Source organism: Microtus pennsylvanicus, chromosome 15 (assembly GCF_037038515.1).
Source record: "Microtus pennsylvanicus isolate mMicPen1 chromosome 15, mMicPen1.hap1, whole genome shotgun sequence".
NCBI lineage: Eukaryota > Metazoa > Chordata > Mammalia > Rodentia > Cricetidae > Microtus > Microtus pennsylvanicus.
Window position 1 is genome coordinate 2,489,342 of NC_134593.1, and position 15,229 is coordinate 2,504,570.

Consider the following 15,229-nt stretch of genomic DNA (forward strand, 5'->3'; position numbering starts at 1 on the left):
GACTTGAGTTTGGATGGTGATAGATATGGGTCTATTTTCATTCTTCTACATGTTGATATCCAGTTATGCCAGCACCACTTGTTAAATACGCTTTCTTTTTTCCATTTGATTTTTTTTTGGTTCTTTGTCAAAAATCAGGTTTTGAAGATGTGTGGATTGATATCCGTGTCTTCTGTTCAGTTCCATTGGTCCTTCTGCCTGTTCTTATGCCAGTACCAGGCTGTTTGCAGTTATTGTAGCTCTATAGTAGAGTCTGAAGTCAGGGATTGTAATGCCTCTAGAAGTTCTTTTATTGTACAAGATTGTTTTGGCTATCCTGGGTTTTTGCTTTTTTATATGAAGTTGAGTACCATTCTTTTGAGATCTTTGAAGAGTTTTGCTGGGTACATTGTGTTCTTGTACAGCCTGAATGGCTGGTGACCTTTGTGTATAGTACCTTATAATGTCCTTGTTTCTGGGACTCAGAAATGTTAATCTGGGTAGTCCATTGCTGCAGCAGGTCTCCACCCCATAAATTAACTGCGATATTAGTCCTCAGCCTTCCTTTCTGTCCTTCTGGCCCTATGCATTCAACCCATCTCGTGCTTTGTTTCACTTGAGATAGGATTGCAGTTCTTAGGAATTGAACATATGCCTGTTGAAGAGGCCATTTTTGATGCCAAGATTCTGGAATAATGACAGACATAGCCGCACCTGTGTCTAGTAATCCATCAGTTACGATGCCATTTATATGCACTCTTTGCTTTGGTCTTTAATCTGCCAGAATATATGTTTCCTATTTCCTATTGGAATTTTTGATTCATCCTCCATGTTTATTCCATCATCCAGCACAGTATTTTTTTTTTACAGCAGGCACTAGATTTTTTGATTTTTCTGGTGAGACATGTCCTCCACAGTGATGGGGAATGACTGGACCACTTTTGACTAGGGGGCCTGTGAGAGGCCTCCCAAGGAGTTTCCTGATGGTATTGGATTGCCTTGTCTGTCTTTTGTTGATCTACCTTCATTGTTTCAAGTCAGCCTTTGCCACATCTCCTACATATTCCAGAAGGTTGAGGCTGCCTATTCTTGCCATTCCCAAAGGAGGCATTATTTCTAGGATTGCCTACAGTCCTTTCTCAGATGTCCTATTCTACCACAATTAAAATATTTGTCATTTTGATGTCTCCTCATACCACTGGAAGTTGCTTCTCCTACCCAAGCCTTAGTACTATAGTCAAATGTCTCAACATTCATTGTGTGTAAGATTCATTCATCTATTGGTGATGATCTGACCTTTAAAGGCCCAAGTATCTTTTTGCATTCTAAGTTGGAATTTTCAAAAACTGTTCAATAAGTACTCATCTAGCTTCTGGGCCTGTTACTCCTATTTGTACAGCCTTATACAAGTTAATTATAAAGTTTTTATTTATATTATTTAATATTATTATTAATAATTATAGTATTTATTATATTATAAAGTTAATCTTTATAAGAAGTCACTAAAGGGTTCTCTCTGGCCCTGTTTAACCCTGGTATATGATTCAGTTCCTTTCCTAGTTCCTGGATTCTGTCCCAAGCATTTAAAGGTACTGTGCTGCATAGGGCATGGTGTGTTCATCGTAGAGAGCCTGGTCCTAAGAATTGGAGTGATAGCCCTCACCAAGAATTTGATCTTGGGAGGCCTCAAATCCTTTTGTTTTTCCCTGTTGTTCTAAAATTTTTGCCTCTTCTCACCAATAGCATTTCCATAGCAGCTAGGGTCTATCTTCTAGGACCACTGAGACTAATTGAAGTCAGTTGTGTGGGGTAGCCTTATTGCTTGAAGCCCGCATTTTTACTATTTCCCTAACAACTGGTGAGTGCAAGCCATAAGATAACTGTTGCTTGCTTAATTTCCTTTAGCTCGCTCATACCTATAAGTTTCCATTTATATTCTTTGACTACCTTTGGGTATTTTGTACCTGTTGGCTTCTCAGAGGAGATTGCTGGATAAACAGTTAAAACTCTGGGTAAGTCATTCCTGACTTTAACCTGTACTGGCAAGGCTAAATTCTGTACTTGTACCTTCTCTCCTTGCTCATCAGTTCTAATAATTTCCTCAGTTTTTGCAAATCTTTTTACTACTGCCTTTTGTAAAATCTGAATCTCCAGTCCTGTGTTCTGTTCTAGTGCCCTCATTGTTTCATTTAGCTTCTGGTTGTTATTCTTCACACAGGATTCCAAGGTATGAAATTTGTCCAGTAAAGACAATGTCTCATCCTTGGACATTATTTGGATAGTATGCATATTGCCTTCCTACAGAGATACCTTGCCCGTTACCTATGATAACTTTCTAACAGATTCTGATTGTTAAATTTAGCAATTTGAATTCTTTCAGATAATTGCTCAGCACCCTTTGAACTGGATTGAATTTTGTCTGTCAAATTAATGTTTTCCTTTTCAATAAGTGTTATTTTTTTCAGCTAGCTATTCATTATTAGTCTGTAAATCTGTATCATTTCTAAAAGTGTCTCATTCTTGGCTCTGTTATCAAACCATTTTCTTAAAGATATAATATGAAAATCAAAGCTAATTCCCAAAGTCAAATAAATGGATGTATAAGGAAAATCACATAAGTCTTGCAGAATACCATCTATAACATAAGCAAAATGGTTATTAAATTCATGAATGGTAATATAGTCAGTCATCATATACCTTTCAAATTTCAATTTACTTGCCTGCCCTAGGCAATTACAGTGAATTGGAGTAGGTATAATAATCTTTATTGGCCAGCAGGTGTCACAGTTGTAGCGCATGGCAGAGGGCAATGGAGGAGAGATGTAAGCAGCCCAGGCTCCTGCCAGTTTCTTTGCATAGCATCCTGCACTGGTTCCGCACGCACTGTTGCCTGCTTAGATACTGTTAATATGCCTTGTTTAACAAAATGAGAGCACTTATTAAGGACAATTAAAGTGATTCCATACACGGAGAGAGTTGGTAGCTGGAATAAGAAAGATACCCAAAGCTTCCCCTCAATCGCGAGTCCCTTCAACGTTGGGCTATGGTGGGGAAAGTCAGGTTCCTAAGCAGCAGCAGGTGAGCCATGGGCAGGCGAGAAACATGCCCAGATGGCAAACGAGGAGCATGGTGGTGGGTGGGTGGGGCCCCAGTAAGCGTGAACTCAGCCCTGCATTGGGTATCCAGATGAAGCAGAACGTGTCAGATGGGGGGAACGTGAATAAAGGAATCCCACACTAGCTCAGAATAGAGTATACTAAGGTTTTTCTTTATTAAAAGGGAAATTCGTGGATTACAATAAGGAAACAGGAATGGGGTCCAACATCCAGGTGTGGCGAGTGGGAAGAGGCCGAGCGGGTGCTCCCATGGGCTTTTGGTCCCCAAAGTCACACCCAACCTGGTTCAGCCTCTGAAAAGCCATTGGCTGAAGGAAGTTCCCCATCAAACAAGCAACAGACAAATAAACAAAACAAAAGTAGTGTCAAAGCCTGTCCATATGAGTCTTGGTTTTTGTTGTTTTTTGTTTTTTCCTGATACTGCAAAGTGGTTCTGGCCTAGCTTAAACTATAACTCTTGTTGATTTAGTACTTTAAATGCATACTGTGACCCTAAAAACAAACAAACCTCCATTTTTCTCTAGGAGCACAACAATGTCTCTGTATTGTGGAACAATTTGCCGAAGGAAATCTTTTTGGTGCTATAGGCTACTGTCAACTTATGTCAACAAGACACGGTGAGTTCTGACCAATCTGATTATTTTGAGCCTAAAAATACTAAGCTCTAAACTCTTTTTTAAATCCCATATTAAAAATTAAATGTGTGAGATAAAATTACACATAATGTTCACTGTAAATTATTTACCTTTGAAATCCACTTAGTAATAAAATTCCAACATTGAAAATGTTTCATAATCTTGACTATAAGTTCTACTCAAATAAGGTATTGTCCTTTTGGCCAAGAGGTGATACATGTAGCTGGTGGAGGCAGGAGGACCAGAAATTTAAGGTTCTCCTCATCTAGATAGAGAATTTGAGGTCAGCTCAGATTACATGAAACACTCTCTCAAGAAGAAGAAATAGGAAGAGTAGGAGGAAGAGATGAGGAGAAGAGAAAGAAGGGGCAGGAAAAGGAACGGGCTTTGTCTTTTTGTCGTTGTTACTGTTTTTGTTTTGAGACAGGGTCCAGCTGTATTTTTTTCATGTGTGTGTACATATTTATGGCTACACATGTGGAGAAGAGTGAATGTACTTGGGTGTGCCTGTGCATATGGAGGCAGAGGCTGACCAGATGTCTTTCTCAGTCACTTCTCCATCTTACTGTCTTTTAAAGTTTTATATATATGGGTATTTAACCTGCTTATGTTTATGTACCGTGTGTGCAGTGTCCACAGAAGCCAGAAGAGAGTGTCAGATCCTGTGGAACTGTATAGATGGTTGTTAGCGGCCACGTTGATTGCCATGAACTGAACTCAGGTCCTCTGGAAGAGCACCCAGTGCTCTTAACTACAGAACTGCTTCTTTAGTTCTCTACCTTATTTTTTCAGTTGGGGGTCTCTCAGCTAAACCTAGATGTCACCGATTGGCTAGCTAACAAGCCTCAGGGATCTTGTCTCTCTCTCTCCCTGGCGCTGGGATTATAAAGCCCTGCCCAACCTTTTTGTGTGTTACAGATCCAAACTTGGGTCTTCATGTCGGCAGAGCAAGCACTTTACTGGCTGAGTCATCTGAGGTACCATCTTTTAAAAAAAAAAAAGACTTATTTATTATATATACAGTGTTCAGCCTGCATGTTTGCTTGCACACCTGAAGAGGGCACCAGATCTCGTTATAGGTGGTTGTGAGCCACATGTGGTTGCTGGGAATTGAACTCAGGACCTCTGGAAGAGCAGCTAGTGCTATTTAAACTCTGAGCCATCTCTCTGTCCCCTTGAGGTAGCGCCTTACTATATAGTCCAAGATGGTTTGACCACTTGTTCTTCTGCTGCAGCCTCCCAAGTTCTGGGACTGCCTGTGTGCATAACCACATCCAGCTAATACTTTGACTTTCTTCTGTGATTCCCACATAACAAGCACTGAAATACTTTTAGGTGAATGCACAGAAAGGGAGATGTTAAAGCAGCCCTGGTTAGTGTGATTTTTAACAAACACAGGTAAATTATATTGAATAGTGTAATTTGTTTCTTGAAACAGCAAGGATTCAAGAGATAAACTTCAGTAGAAGGTAGAATAGGGAGAGGGAGATTTAAAAAATAAAAGGCTGGAGCAAAGGCTCAGCAGTTAAGAGCACCTGCTGCTCTTTCAGAAGGTCCAGATTTGGTTCCCAGCATCTGCATGGCAGCTCACAACCATCTTTAGCTTCAGTACTAAGGGATCCTGTAGCATGAATTCTAATTGTTCTTAATAATAAAAACCTGGAGTCAGATATTAGGGGGTGAAAACTGAGAGATCAGAGAAACAGTACAGCCAGCCACTAGAGAGACTTTCTGCCTCTACGAGTCCTCAGATGGACTGCATGCTCAGACTGCAGTGAGCTTCTGTCTCTCTCCACCCAGCCATATCACTCCTGTCTCCACCTCGCTGGCTGGTGTGGGATTAAAGGTGTGTGACTCTCAAGTACTGGGATTAAAGATGTGAGTCTCCACTCACCTGAGTCTCTTTCTCTCTTAGACTGGATCAATTTTGTGTAGTCCAGGGTCACACTGAATTCACAGAAATCTGTCTGCCTCTGGTTTCCAAGTGCTGGAATTAAAGGTGTGAGCCACCACTGCCTGGCCTCTATGGCTAACTAGTGGCTTAGCTCTTCACTCTGATCTTCAGGCAAGCTTTATTTGTTAGATTACAAACAAAATATCACTACATTTCCCCTTTTTGTCTAAAATAAAAAAGGCTATAGCTAATATAAGAAAAACAATATACAATAAGTACAATAACTATATATAATATATATAGGCAGTAAATACATCAATAGTGTCTAGTCCATTTGCATTTGACAAATTCAGAGGAAAAACTCCATTATCTTTCTTATCTTGGTAAATCAAAAGTTTTGTCCCTAACTTACTTTTTATCATAACTTGTATTGTCACCAAAAACTATTTTTGATGTCTCTCAACCTTATACACTTTACACCTCTTTAGTGAGTCCTTTTCTGTGTCTGATAAACAAGGAAAACTATAACTATCTAGTCTTCAACTCCCTCAGAGACCCAAGAAGGAAACAGTGTTAACTAAGTAAACAGGAAGTGCAAGCAAGCAACTTCCAAAAGAAATGTTGAGAAATGGCAGAAACAGCTGGCTGCCTGCCTGGACAGTCACCTAGAGTCCCTCTACAATGTTGGGGATTCCATCTTTGCCCTAAAGGCCTAGCATATCTGACAGACTTTTCTATGAAGTAGGATTTTTGAAGGACCTGTTCTGCCTTGTCTTGTAGCAGTAGGAGCGGCGGGGGCTGCGTCCCCAGCACCCCGGCCGCCTGCTAGCTTATGCCTCGAAATAATTACACGGACACTGTATTCTTTTAAGCACTGCTTGGCCCATTAATTCTAGCCCTTACAGGCTAATTCTCATATCGCGATCAACCCATCTCTAATAATCTGTGTAGCATCAGTCTTACCGGGAAAGATTCTAGCCTACGTCCATCCTGGGTCTGAGCTTCATGCGTCTGCCTCAGCGAGCAGAGCTATCGCCTCTGTCCGGGAGAGGGGAGCATGGCGTCTCTCTGAGCTCACTTCCTCTTCCTCCCAGCATCCTGTTCTGTTTACTCCTCCCACCTATGTTTTAACCTATCAGGGCCAAGCAGTTTCTTTATTGCTTAACCAATGAAATCAACAGATTGATATGTGACACTCCCACATCATTGTCTTAACAAAGTTTGGCAGTCACTCTCTTTTGTGTCCTGCTTGTCCAGTATGTAGAGCATACAGTTAGCAATCAAGGCCAGAGTACTTTCTTACCCAGTGGCTTACTTCACCACAAATAATGTAAACTTCAGGTGGAGGTTTGTTTTTTGGTTTTTTTTATATGCCCATCATTTTCTCTGAAGTGCTACCAGGAGCAGATTTGTCTCACTGTCTTTAAAAAAAAAAAACAAGGCATATTATTAAAACATCTTAAATGCTATATTCTGTAGTTCTCTAAAGTGTTTAAAAATAACCTGTCTATTTAAAATATATCTGTTTGACCTTGTAAACATACCTAATATGATTACAAGTTCAATTATAATAGGTGATTCATTACTAACCTGCATTTCCTTATTATCCTAGACAGTTGACAATAGCAACTTTCAAGGTCTAGAAATTTGTGTTTCAATGTTAAATGAGCTGTATAGGCACAGTACCCTGAACAAGAGTAGAAATGTATATGCATATGTTCTAACAAAGTTAATCTTAAATTTGTATCAATGTACAAAATTTGTATACAATATACAAAAGTCCAATCCAATGTAAAACATTAAAAACTAGTAGTTGCTTTTTAAAAGTAGGTTCAGAAATCCACCTTTTATCTTATATCTATATCCTCCCTTTTTTCTTTTCAGAGCAGATTCAATAATCTACCCTTTTATCCTATCAAATCTATATCCTTCTTTTTTCTTTTCAAAACAAGAACTCTAAATCTAATCTCCTTTGTTCAGTTTTTTCCTGACCATTACCAATAATGATTTGTAACCAATCCCCCTAAACTATGACAAATATCCATAGCCCCATGAAAGACCAAAAACCACCCATTCCACCTCTTGGGCATGTGGGTGTTGTATTCTTATATTTACTTCCTGCTGTCTGGGGGTGATGGCATCTTTAGGGAATCCCAAAAAGAAAAGACTGGCTAACTGTCAAGTCCTGGGAGAGGTAGCTGTATCATTTGTTGTCCAGTCTTTGCATAATGGGAAAGTGCAGGGTGTCTCATATCCTGGCTAGAGTAGTCTGTGAGGCTGGATCATCTCAGCTAGCCACCTCAAAATTGTTCTGAGCAGTTTGTAGCCCAAAACCAATCTTTAGGTGGTGGTTTTCAGCTTAGTGGTGTTATCATGGTTCTTCTGGAATTGTCATTGTGGGGCCCCATCCTCCTTTTGGAGACTTCAGAGGTTGCTGGTAGGCATGGTCATGGTTCACTGCAGAAAACTGATAGAGACTCAAACCTGAAATCATGTACAGGAAGGTAGATGAAACCTTTTTCCAGAGTTATGTAATATTCTATATGACCATTAATATCATGACAAAAGTTTAATATATATATATATATATATAAATCCTATAAATTTTAGGTAATGTTTACATCTTAAGAAAACCCGTTAAAGAGTCAAAATAAAACCAAAGAATTATGAGGTAATGGCAATAAAATAGTCGCTTAATTTTTGTTTTTCTTCTATCCCATATCAGGTGGCTCTTTTAACGTGAGACAGACATTTTGGATTTTAATTTAACAAGCATGCTTGGCTTTAGAGAAGGAGAGAGCCACACTCCAACTCCGAAGCCAGCTTTGATTTTTTAATTGGACTGGGACTACAACAGACCATTTGCATAATATTGAGAGTCTGCTTTAGGGCTTAATTTTTTTTTTTGTTCTTTGTATGGAGATCAGACCCAGGGCCTTACATGCCAAATAAGCACTCTAACACTGAGATACACCCTAGTTTGGTTAAAGAGTTTTAATAGTTAAATGGTTAATAATTAAGCCCCCAAGAGAATGCTCATTTAATCATCCACTAATTTTTTATAAGATTTTTATTTATTTATTATGAATAGTGTGTTTTGCCTGCACACCAGAAGAGGGCACCAGATCTCATTACAGATGGTTGGGAGTCACCATGTGGTTTCTGGGAATTGAACGCAGAACCTCTAGAAGAGCAGCAGCCGGTGCTCTTAACCTCTGAGCCATTTCTCCCGCCCCGCTACTGAATCTTAAGGACTCTGATTCAATTTGTAGTTTTGGTTTTTTTTTTTTGGTTTTTCGAGACAGGGTTTCTCTGTGGTTTTGGAGCCTGTCCTGGAACTAGCTCTGTAGACCAGGCTGGTCTCGAACTCACAGAGATCCGCCTACCTCTGCCTCCCGAGTGCTGGGATTAAAGGCGTGCGCCACCATCGCCCGGCTCTGATTCAATTTGTAAAGCTTATAGACAGATTACAGCCACCCTAAATGAAGGTACTAGAGAAGCCTAGAATTTGCTTTATTGTTGTCTCTTTTTGAGAAACCAGTAGTTTTGTGTTTTGTTTTTTTTTTTTTTTACTTTTTTGAGACAGCCTTTCCACTTAGCGCTTGTTGCCCTGGAACTCACATAGATCCACCACCTCTGCCTCCTGACTACTGGGATTAAAGGCATGTTTCACCCGAGAGCGCCATACTTGATAAAAATGATGGGCACTTCTATTCGGTTTGATTTGACATAATTGGATTTCTTTGTGTGGCCAAGCCCATGGCAGGGGAGAAAGGAAAGTGGCAAGTGTTGGGTCCAGGAAGGGGGGGTCACGCAAAGATGAGAACACCACCAAGTCTAATAAACCAGAAGCAAACTTTATTCCAGAAACAAGATCCTAGGAAAACCAGAAGCAAACTTAAAAATAAAAAATAAAAATTAAAAAAAAAAAACACCGCAGGGCACAAAAGCTTATCAGTGTGCTGAGACCACAGCCAGAGATGGTGTTTGTTAGGCTGTGGCCCCAGGCCGGTTTCTGAACCCACTTTTTATAGTAGGGGCACCAAGCATTAGCTCCAAACAAAGGAATTTTTACGATTTTGCCCTGACCCATGGGTCAGTCAACATAGGAGGGGAGTGGGTTTTAATGTTCATGGGTAACTAGGCAACTATCATGAAATATGTTTTACAGTAGATTTTAGCGAAAGTCACTAATTGCAAGAAAACAGATAAAAAAAAAAAAAGCCGGGCGGTGGTGGTGCACGCCTTTTGAAAGACTCTCGGAGAGGACCTTCCCTCTGACGAAGACCCCAGAACTCAGGACATAAACACAGGTACCTGCAGGCGGCAAAGTCTTTCGGAGGACTTGCGCGCCTGCAGACTGAGAGGAGGTCTTTTTATAGGAAAGAGAGCGGCAAAAGCACATTACAGAAGCAGATGCGTGGTTAGTGGTCTGTTGGAACGGGGCAAGGGGCATAGGTGGTTTTTCCTTTCCCAGCACAGATGTATGGCAATAGGCATCCTGTTGTATAGATGTCCTATCTCATAGATATCCTGCTTTACAGATTGTCCTATTTTATAGATAGATATCCTGCTTGGCAGCCAGGGGCCCTGACCTCACTCTGCACTTACATTTGTTCGTCCAAAGCCTTGTGAAATGACGTTACAGCAGCTAAGCTGGGATCTTTCATAGGGGGAATTGTTTCTTTTGTGAATTGCTGATATTCTAAGTTTGGCACATGTGCTGACTATAGGCATCCTGTTTCCCTAAGCAAACGGAATGTTCTCATGAGAGCCGGCTAGCTGCAGGTCCTGAAAATCTTTCAAACAAACAGGGCGTTCTCACGGGAGCATGCTAGCTGCGGGTTTTGAGGGGGGTCTGTAGGGTCTTTCACTTTAATCCCAGCACCTGGGAGGCAGAGGCAGGCGGATCTCTGTGAGTTCGAGACCAGCCTGGTCTACAAGAGCTAGTTCCAGGACAGGCTCCAAAACCACAGAGAAACCCTGTCTCGAAAAACCAAAAAAAAAAAAAAAAAAAAGAAAAGAAAAGAAAACAGATGTCTTTAGCAATTAGTCAGAAAAGGGGCTGCTAGTAATACTAGAAGGTTGATAAATCAGAATAATTGGTTCTTAGGCTGAGAACTTAGCAGAAAGTTCTTTACAGTATCTCAAGGTAAAACTCAGATTACTGACTGCCATACTTTACAACCTCCATTATCAGAGCTCATTAATTAAGCCATTGTATTTGTCCACTGTCTCCTGGTACCTCCAGGTGTATACCGGAGCCCCATGCATCTCCTCTGGTGGCGACAGTTTCCCATAACAGAGACAGTGCCTAACCCAGTCTCCTAAAGGTTAACTCAGTTCACATCTGTCATTTATCAAGGATGGCCAGCACACTACTCTCAGTTTGCAGGGAGCTCTGGTCTTGTAAATAAAACAGCTAATTGTAAAAGGAAGTGACCTAAGTTTCCCAAGCATCCGAGAAAATAGCTCACTGTGAATGAGTGATCCTTGATCTGCTAAGAAAGCTGCTGAGAGTCTGCTCTCATTCTCCAAGAACTTTATATTTCTTTTTTCTACATTCTTATTTCTGGAATCTACATTTTTATTTTCTTATTCTTGGACTCTTCAGGGAGCACGTGCAAACCCGGAACCACATGTTTCTTCTCTGGGAGCCCACTTAAATACCCTTTGGGAGTGGTCCTGACCCTCCCTCGGGGCATACTGGGATTTGGAGTCCAGACTAATACAACTCCCAAGCCAGGAGGACTGGGATGGATGCCAGGGACTGGGGGCTATGCTCCAGACTTAACCAGAGGGACCACCAGTAAAGCCTATTCTTAACCTAACTCACATTGGTAATATTTTCAGTAGCCAAAATAAAAATGAGGATTAAGAAAATTTACTGGACCAGACATAGAGGTGAAACATGCCTTTAATCCCAGGACTCAGGAGGCAGAGGTGGTGGATCTATGTGAGTTCCAGGGCAACAAGGGCTATGTGGAAAGACTGTCTCAAAGAGAGAGAGAGAGAGAGAGAGAGAGAGAGAGAGAGAGAGAGAGAGAGAGAGAGAGAGAGAGAGAGAGAGAGAGAGAAACATGTTAAGAGAAAATTAAGAGGGGCGGCTTTGCCAACACAAAGAAATCTAAGTAGGTCAAATCAAACCGAATCAAAATGTCCATCGTTTTTATTAAGTACGGCGCTCTGGGTGGCCGAGCACATGGCGGGGAGACAGTAAAGCAGGGAGCACATGTAAACCTGGAACCCTACTTAAATACCCTATGGGAATGGTCCTGACCCCTCCCCTATGGCATGCTGGGATTTGGAGTCTAGACTAATGCAGCTTCCAACCCAGGGGGGCTAGATTAAATGAAAATTCCTAAAGGCCAGTGAGCGCAGCCTGCTCCCATCTGTGGGTCTGTATTCCTCTTCCTTTCAGTCCCTGCCTGCTAATACTTGCCTCACTGTGGAGAGCTGGCCAAGTTCCTTAAGGTATAATTCAGTGAGTTTTATTGCCCTTCAAGTTCAAGCCAATAAATACCGCTGAACTAAAACATTTCATATGCTGATTACTGAGATGAAAAGCCAAGAATAGCTGACCCTGTCCTTAAAGAAGCCAGTCTTTCTGCAGAGATGGACAGTGAACAAATGGTTCGGTGGCCCACAGAAGGGTGGACGGGAGCGCAGGGTGAAGACCAGATCTGTTACATGGTCACCTGTAGCCACCTCAACTTTGGAGCAAACTGGGATGAAAGGAAATGAGTGTGGAGCTTGTCATGATGACACAGTCCTGTAGTCAGAGCTATGCGAGAAGCTAGAGCAGGAGGATTTATATTCAAGGCTTTGCTGAAGTGAGTTCAAGACCAGCCAGGGCAACTTAGTGATAAAGGTGAGAAGAGAATTGAGCATATAGCTCAGTGTTGAAGAGCTTGCCTAACATGTCCATGTCCCTGGGTTCAGGCTCCAGTCCTGTAATACACACAAACACACACACACACACACACACACACACACACACACACACACACACGAGAGTTAAGAACTCCCCCAAATGAATGATAGACAAAGAACCAAGTTTGGTTTATTTATGTTTGCTTGTTTATTTAACTTGGACTGTATCTGTGTGTCCTGGCCTGTATTAACTCGAGGGAGTTGGCTTTCTCCTTCTCCCATGTGGGTTCTAGAGATTGAGCTCAGGTTGTCAGGCTTGGTCCCCTCACTGGTCTAAGTCTGGTCTTTCAATGCTTACTCCCCAAATACAGATATTTATTTGAATTGAAGGAAGATGACGAGGCCTGTAGGAAAGCTCGGCAGACTGGAGTGTTTTACCTTTTTCATGATCTGGCTCCTTTGCTGCAGACTTCAGGACGGCAATACCTGGTCCCCCGGCTTAGCCGAGCAGGTAAGGTCAAAGTGCACAGAGGAGCAGATGAGGCTTTGGCCATTAGGTAGGATTCAGGTCACACTGGAGCTCCAAAAGATATCCTTGCATTTCAAATAGTTCAGATTTTTCTAACAGCTCTTGACTCAGGCTTATATAAGTATTTCTGCTAATTAATAACTTATTGTATGAACTTGAATTAGGTAGATATTCTTGGTGGGAATGTGAACTGTAAGTGACTTCAGCAGAAGTCCATGAATCTGCTGTTCAAGTGGGCTGGACCACTGCCCATTTTGTGAATGAAACTGTGTCGTAGCACGCCATATTCATTCCTTGACATACTGTGTCCACAGCATACTGTAATATACCGCAGACTTTATTATAAACTATAAAATATTTATCTTTTTACAGAGAAGGTTTCCCAGCCTTGCCTTAGGCCAGTGATTCCTAGCCTCAGGGAACTGCAGTTTACATAGTTCAAGATTTGCATCCTAACTTGATTTTTTACTAGGTCAAAATTGAATTTTTGAGACCCTTTATAGTACATATAATTAGAGATCTATATCTTTTGAATTTGAGGATTTTATTTTTGAGATTCAAGTGTGAATTAAAAATATTTTTTAAGCTGACAGCAGGGGATGTGACTCAGTGGTCTGATACTGGACCAGCGTACACGAGTGTCTTAAGTTATGTTTCCATTGCTGTAGTAAAATGCCACAGCCAAGGCAGCTAACAGAAGGAAGACTGTATTTCAGACTTGCTGTTTCAGAGGGTTGGGAGCATCATGGCAGGGAGGCATGGCAGTGGAGCAGTAGCTTAGAGCTTACAATTTGAAACCCGGAGGCAGAGACCACATTGGAAACAGTATGGGCTTTTAAAACCTCAAAGCCTTCCTGCACACCTCTCTGCAGTAACACACCTTCTCCAACAAGGCCACACCTCCTAATCCTTCCCCAATAGTTCTACCAACTGAGGACCAAATATCAAACATAAGGGCCTTCAAGGGCCATTCTTATTCAAACCTCCACAATGAGATTCCTAGATTTAATCTAGTAGCAGGGAGAAAAAATCCTGCAACCATTGAATTAAGGGTAAATACCAATAAAAAAATATATGATATACTAAAAATGGTCAGGTGTTCATTATTATTCCCTAAACAACAGTGTAAAACAGTTGCATTGTTATTTGATATTTTAAGCAACCAAGAGCTATCTAAAGTATTGGCAAATACTATGTTATTTTATTTGAGAGATTGAAGCACATGCAAATTTTGGTATGTAAGATACTCTGTAACAGACCCAGCTGATCCTGAGGTAGCAACTATATATTTTAAGCAGAAGTACCTCCTGTGGGTCTCACATGGCTGTGATGATGTGACTAAAATTCACTTCTTACTTTTCCTCTCCGTCTTCTTTTTTGCTGTTTAGAGTTGGAGAGGCTGCTGGGCAAGTTTGGACAGGATTCACAAAGAATAGAAGATTCAGTGCTGATTGGATGCTCCAACCAGCGTGAAGCGTGGTTTGCTCTGGATCTAGGTCTGAGTAGCGCATCCTCCATCCACAGTGTGTACCCCTTTTCCTGCTAGGTACCTCCCTGATGTTAGGGTTCTGCATAAAACCACTTTAAAGAAAATTTTACACATACAAAAACATTACCAATTTTTCCCTTTAAATAAGGAAAACACTGTCATCACTGAAAAGAGAGTAAGAAAGGAGAGTTTTGGGCCATCGTAGCCTACATAGTGAGTTTTTGAGGGGAGGGCGCTGAAGAGCAGCGGAAGGTCGGCATGTTAGTACATGTTTGTAATCCCAGCACTTGAGCTACAGATTGTCTTCCTCTACACAGAGGATGAGGCCAGCCTGCCGAGAGTTTCCATGGAGTGGTTCTTGGTCCTCCACCCTGCACTCTAGAGTCAGTTTGGATCCTCCCGTGCTTTCCCTCTTTCTTCAGTGTCTGGTGAAAGTGGAATGGTGGTGGAGTGAGCTTCGACATCCCATCTCTGTTTCCAAGGACTGTGCTGCTGGTCCTGACCACTCTGGAGGATCTGGAGTAGTACTGTGCTCTCCATTTTCCAGACTAACCTAAGAATCACATCTCTAATCTTCCAAAAATCAGACTTGGGAGCCCGTACCCTGTGCATGAGCATGCATTCCACCCCCGCTCCCCAGATAGAAGCCTGGGAACCTGTGTAAGTTCCCAAATCCTAGATGTGTCTCGTAGGCAAGTTTGGAAACAGAGCTCT

General features: G+C 41.5%; 1 protein-coding gene across 4 annotated transcripts in view; it reads left to right on the top strand.

The window, feature by feature from the left end:
- The window catches only part of Nudt13 (nudix hydrolase 13), a 38,616-nt gene that overhangs the window by 13,282 nt on the left and 10,105 nt on the right, over positions 1-15,229 (top strand). For 2 of the 4 annotated variants that reach the window (XM_075949487.1, XM_075949489.1), the window contains exons 2-4: positions 3,620-3,712; positions 12,869-13,008; positions 14,415-14,549. In XM_075949487.1, the coding sequence (XP_075805602.1) occupies positions 3,630-3,712; positions 12,869-13,008; positions 14,415-14,549 (358 nt within the window). In that variant the 5' untranslated portion in view covers positions 3,620-3,629. The other 2 variants (XM_075949488.1, XM_075949490.1) reach the window with 2 other exon arrangements.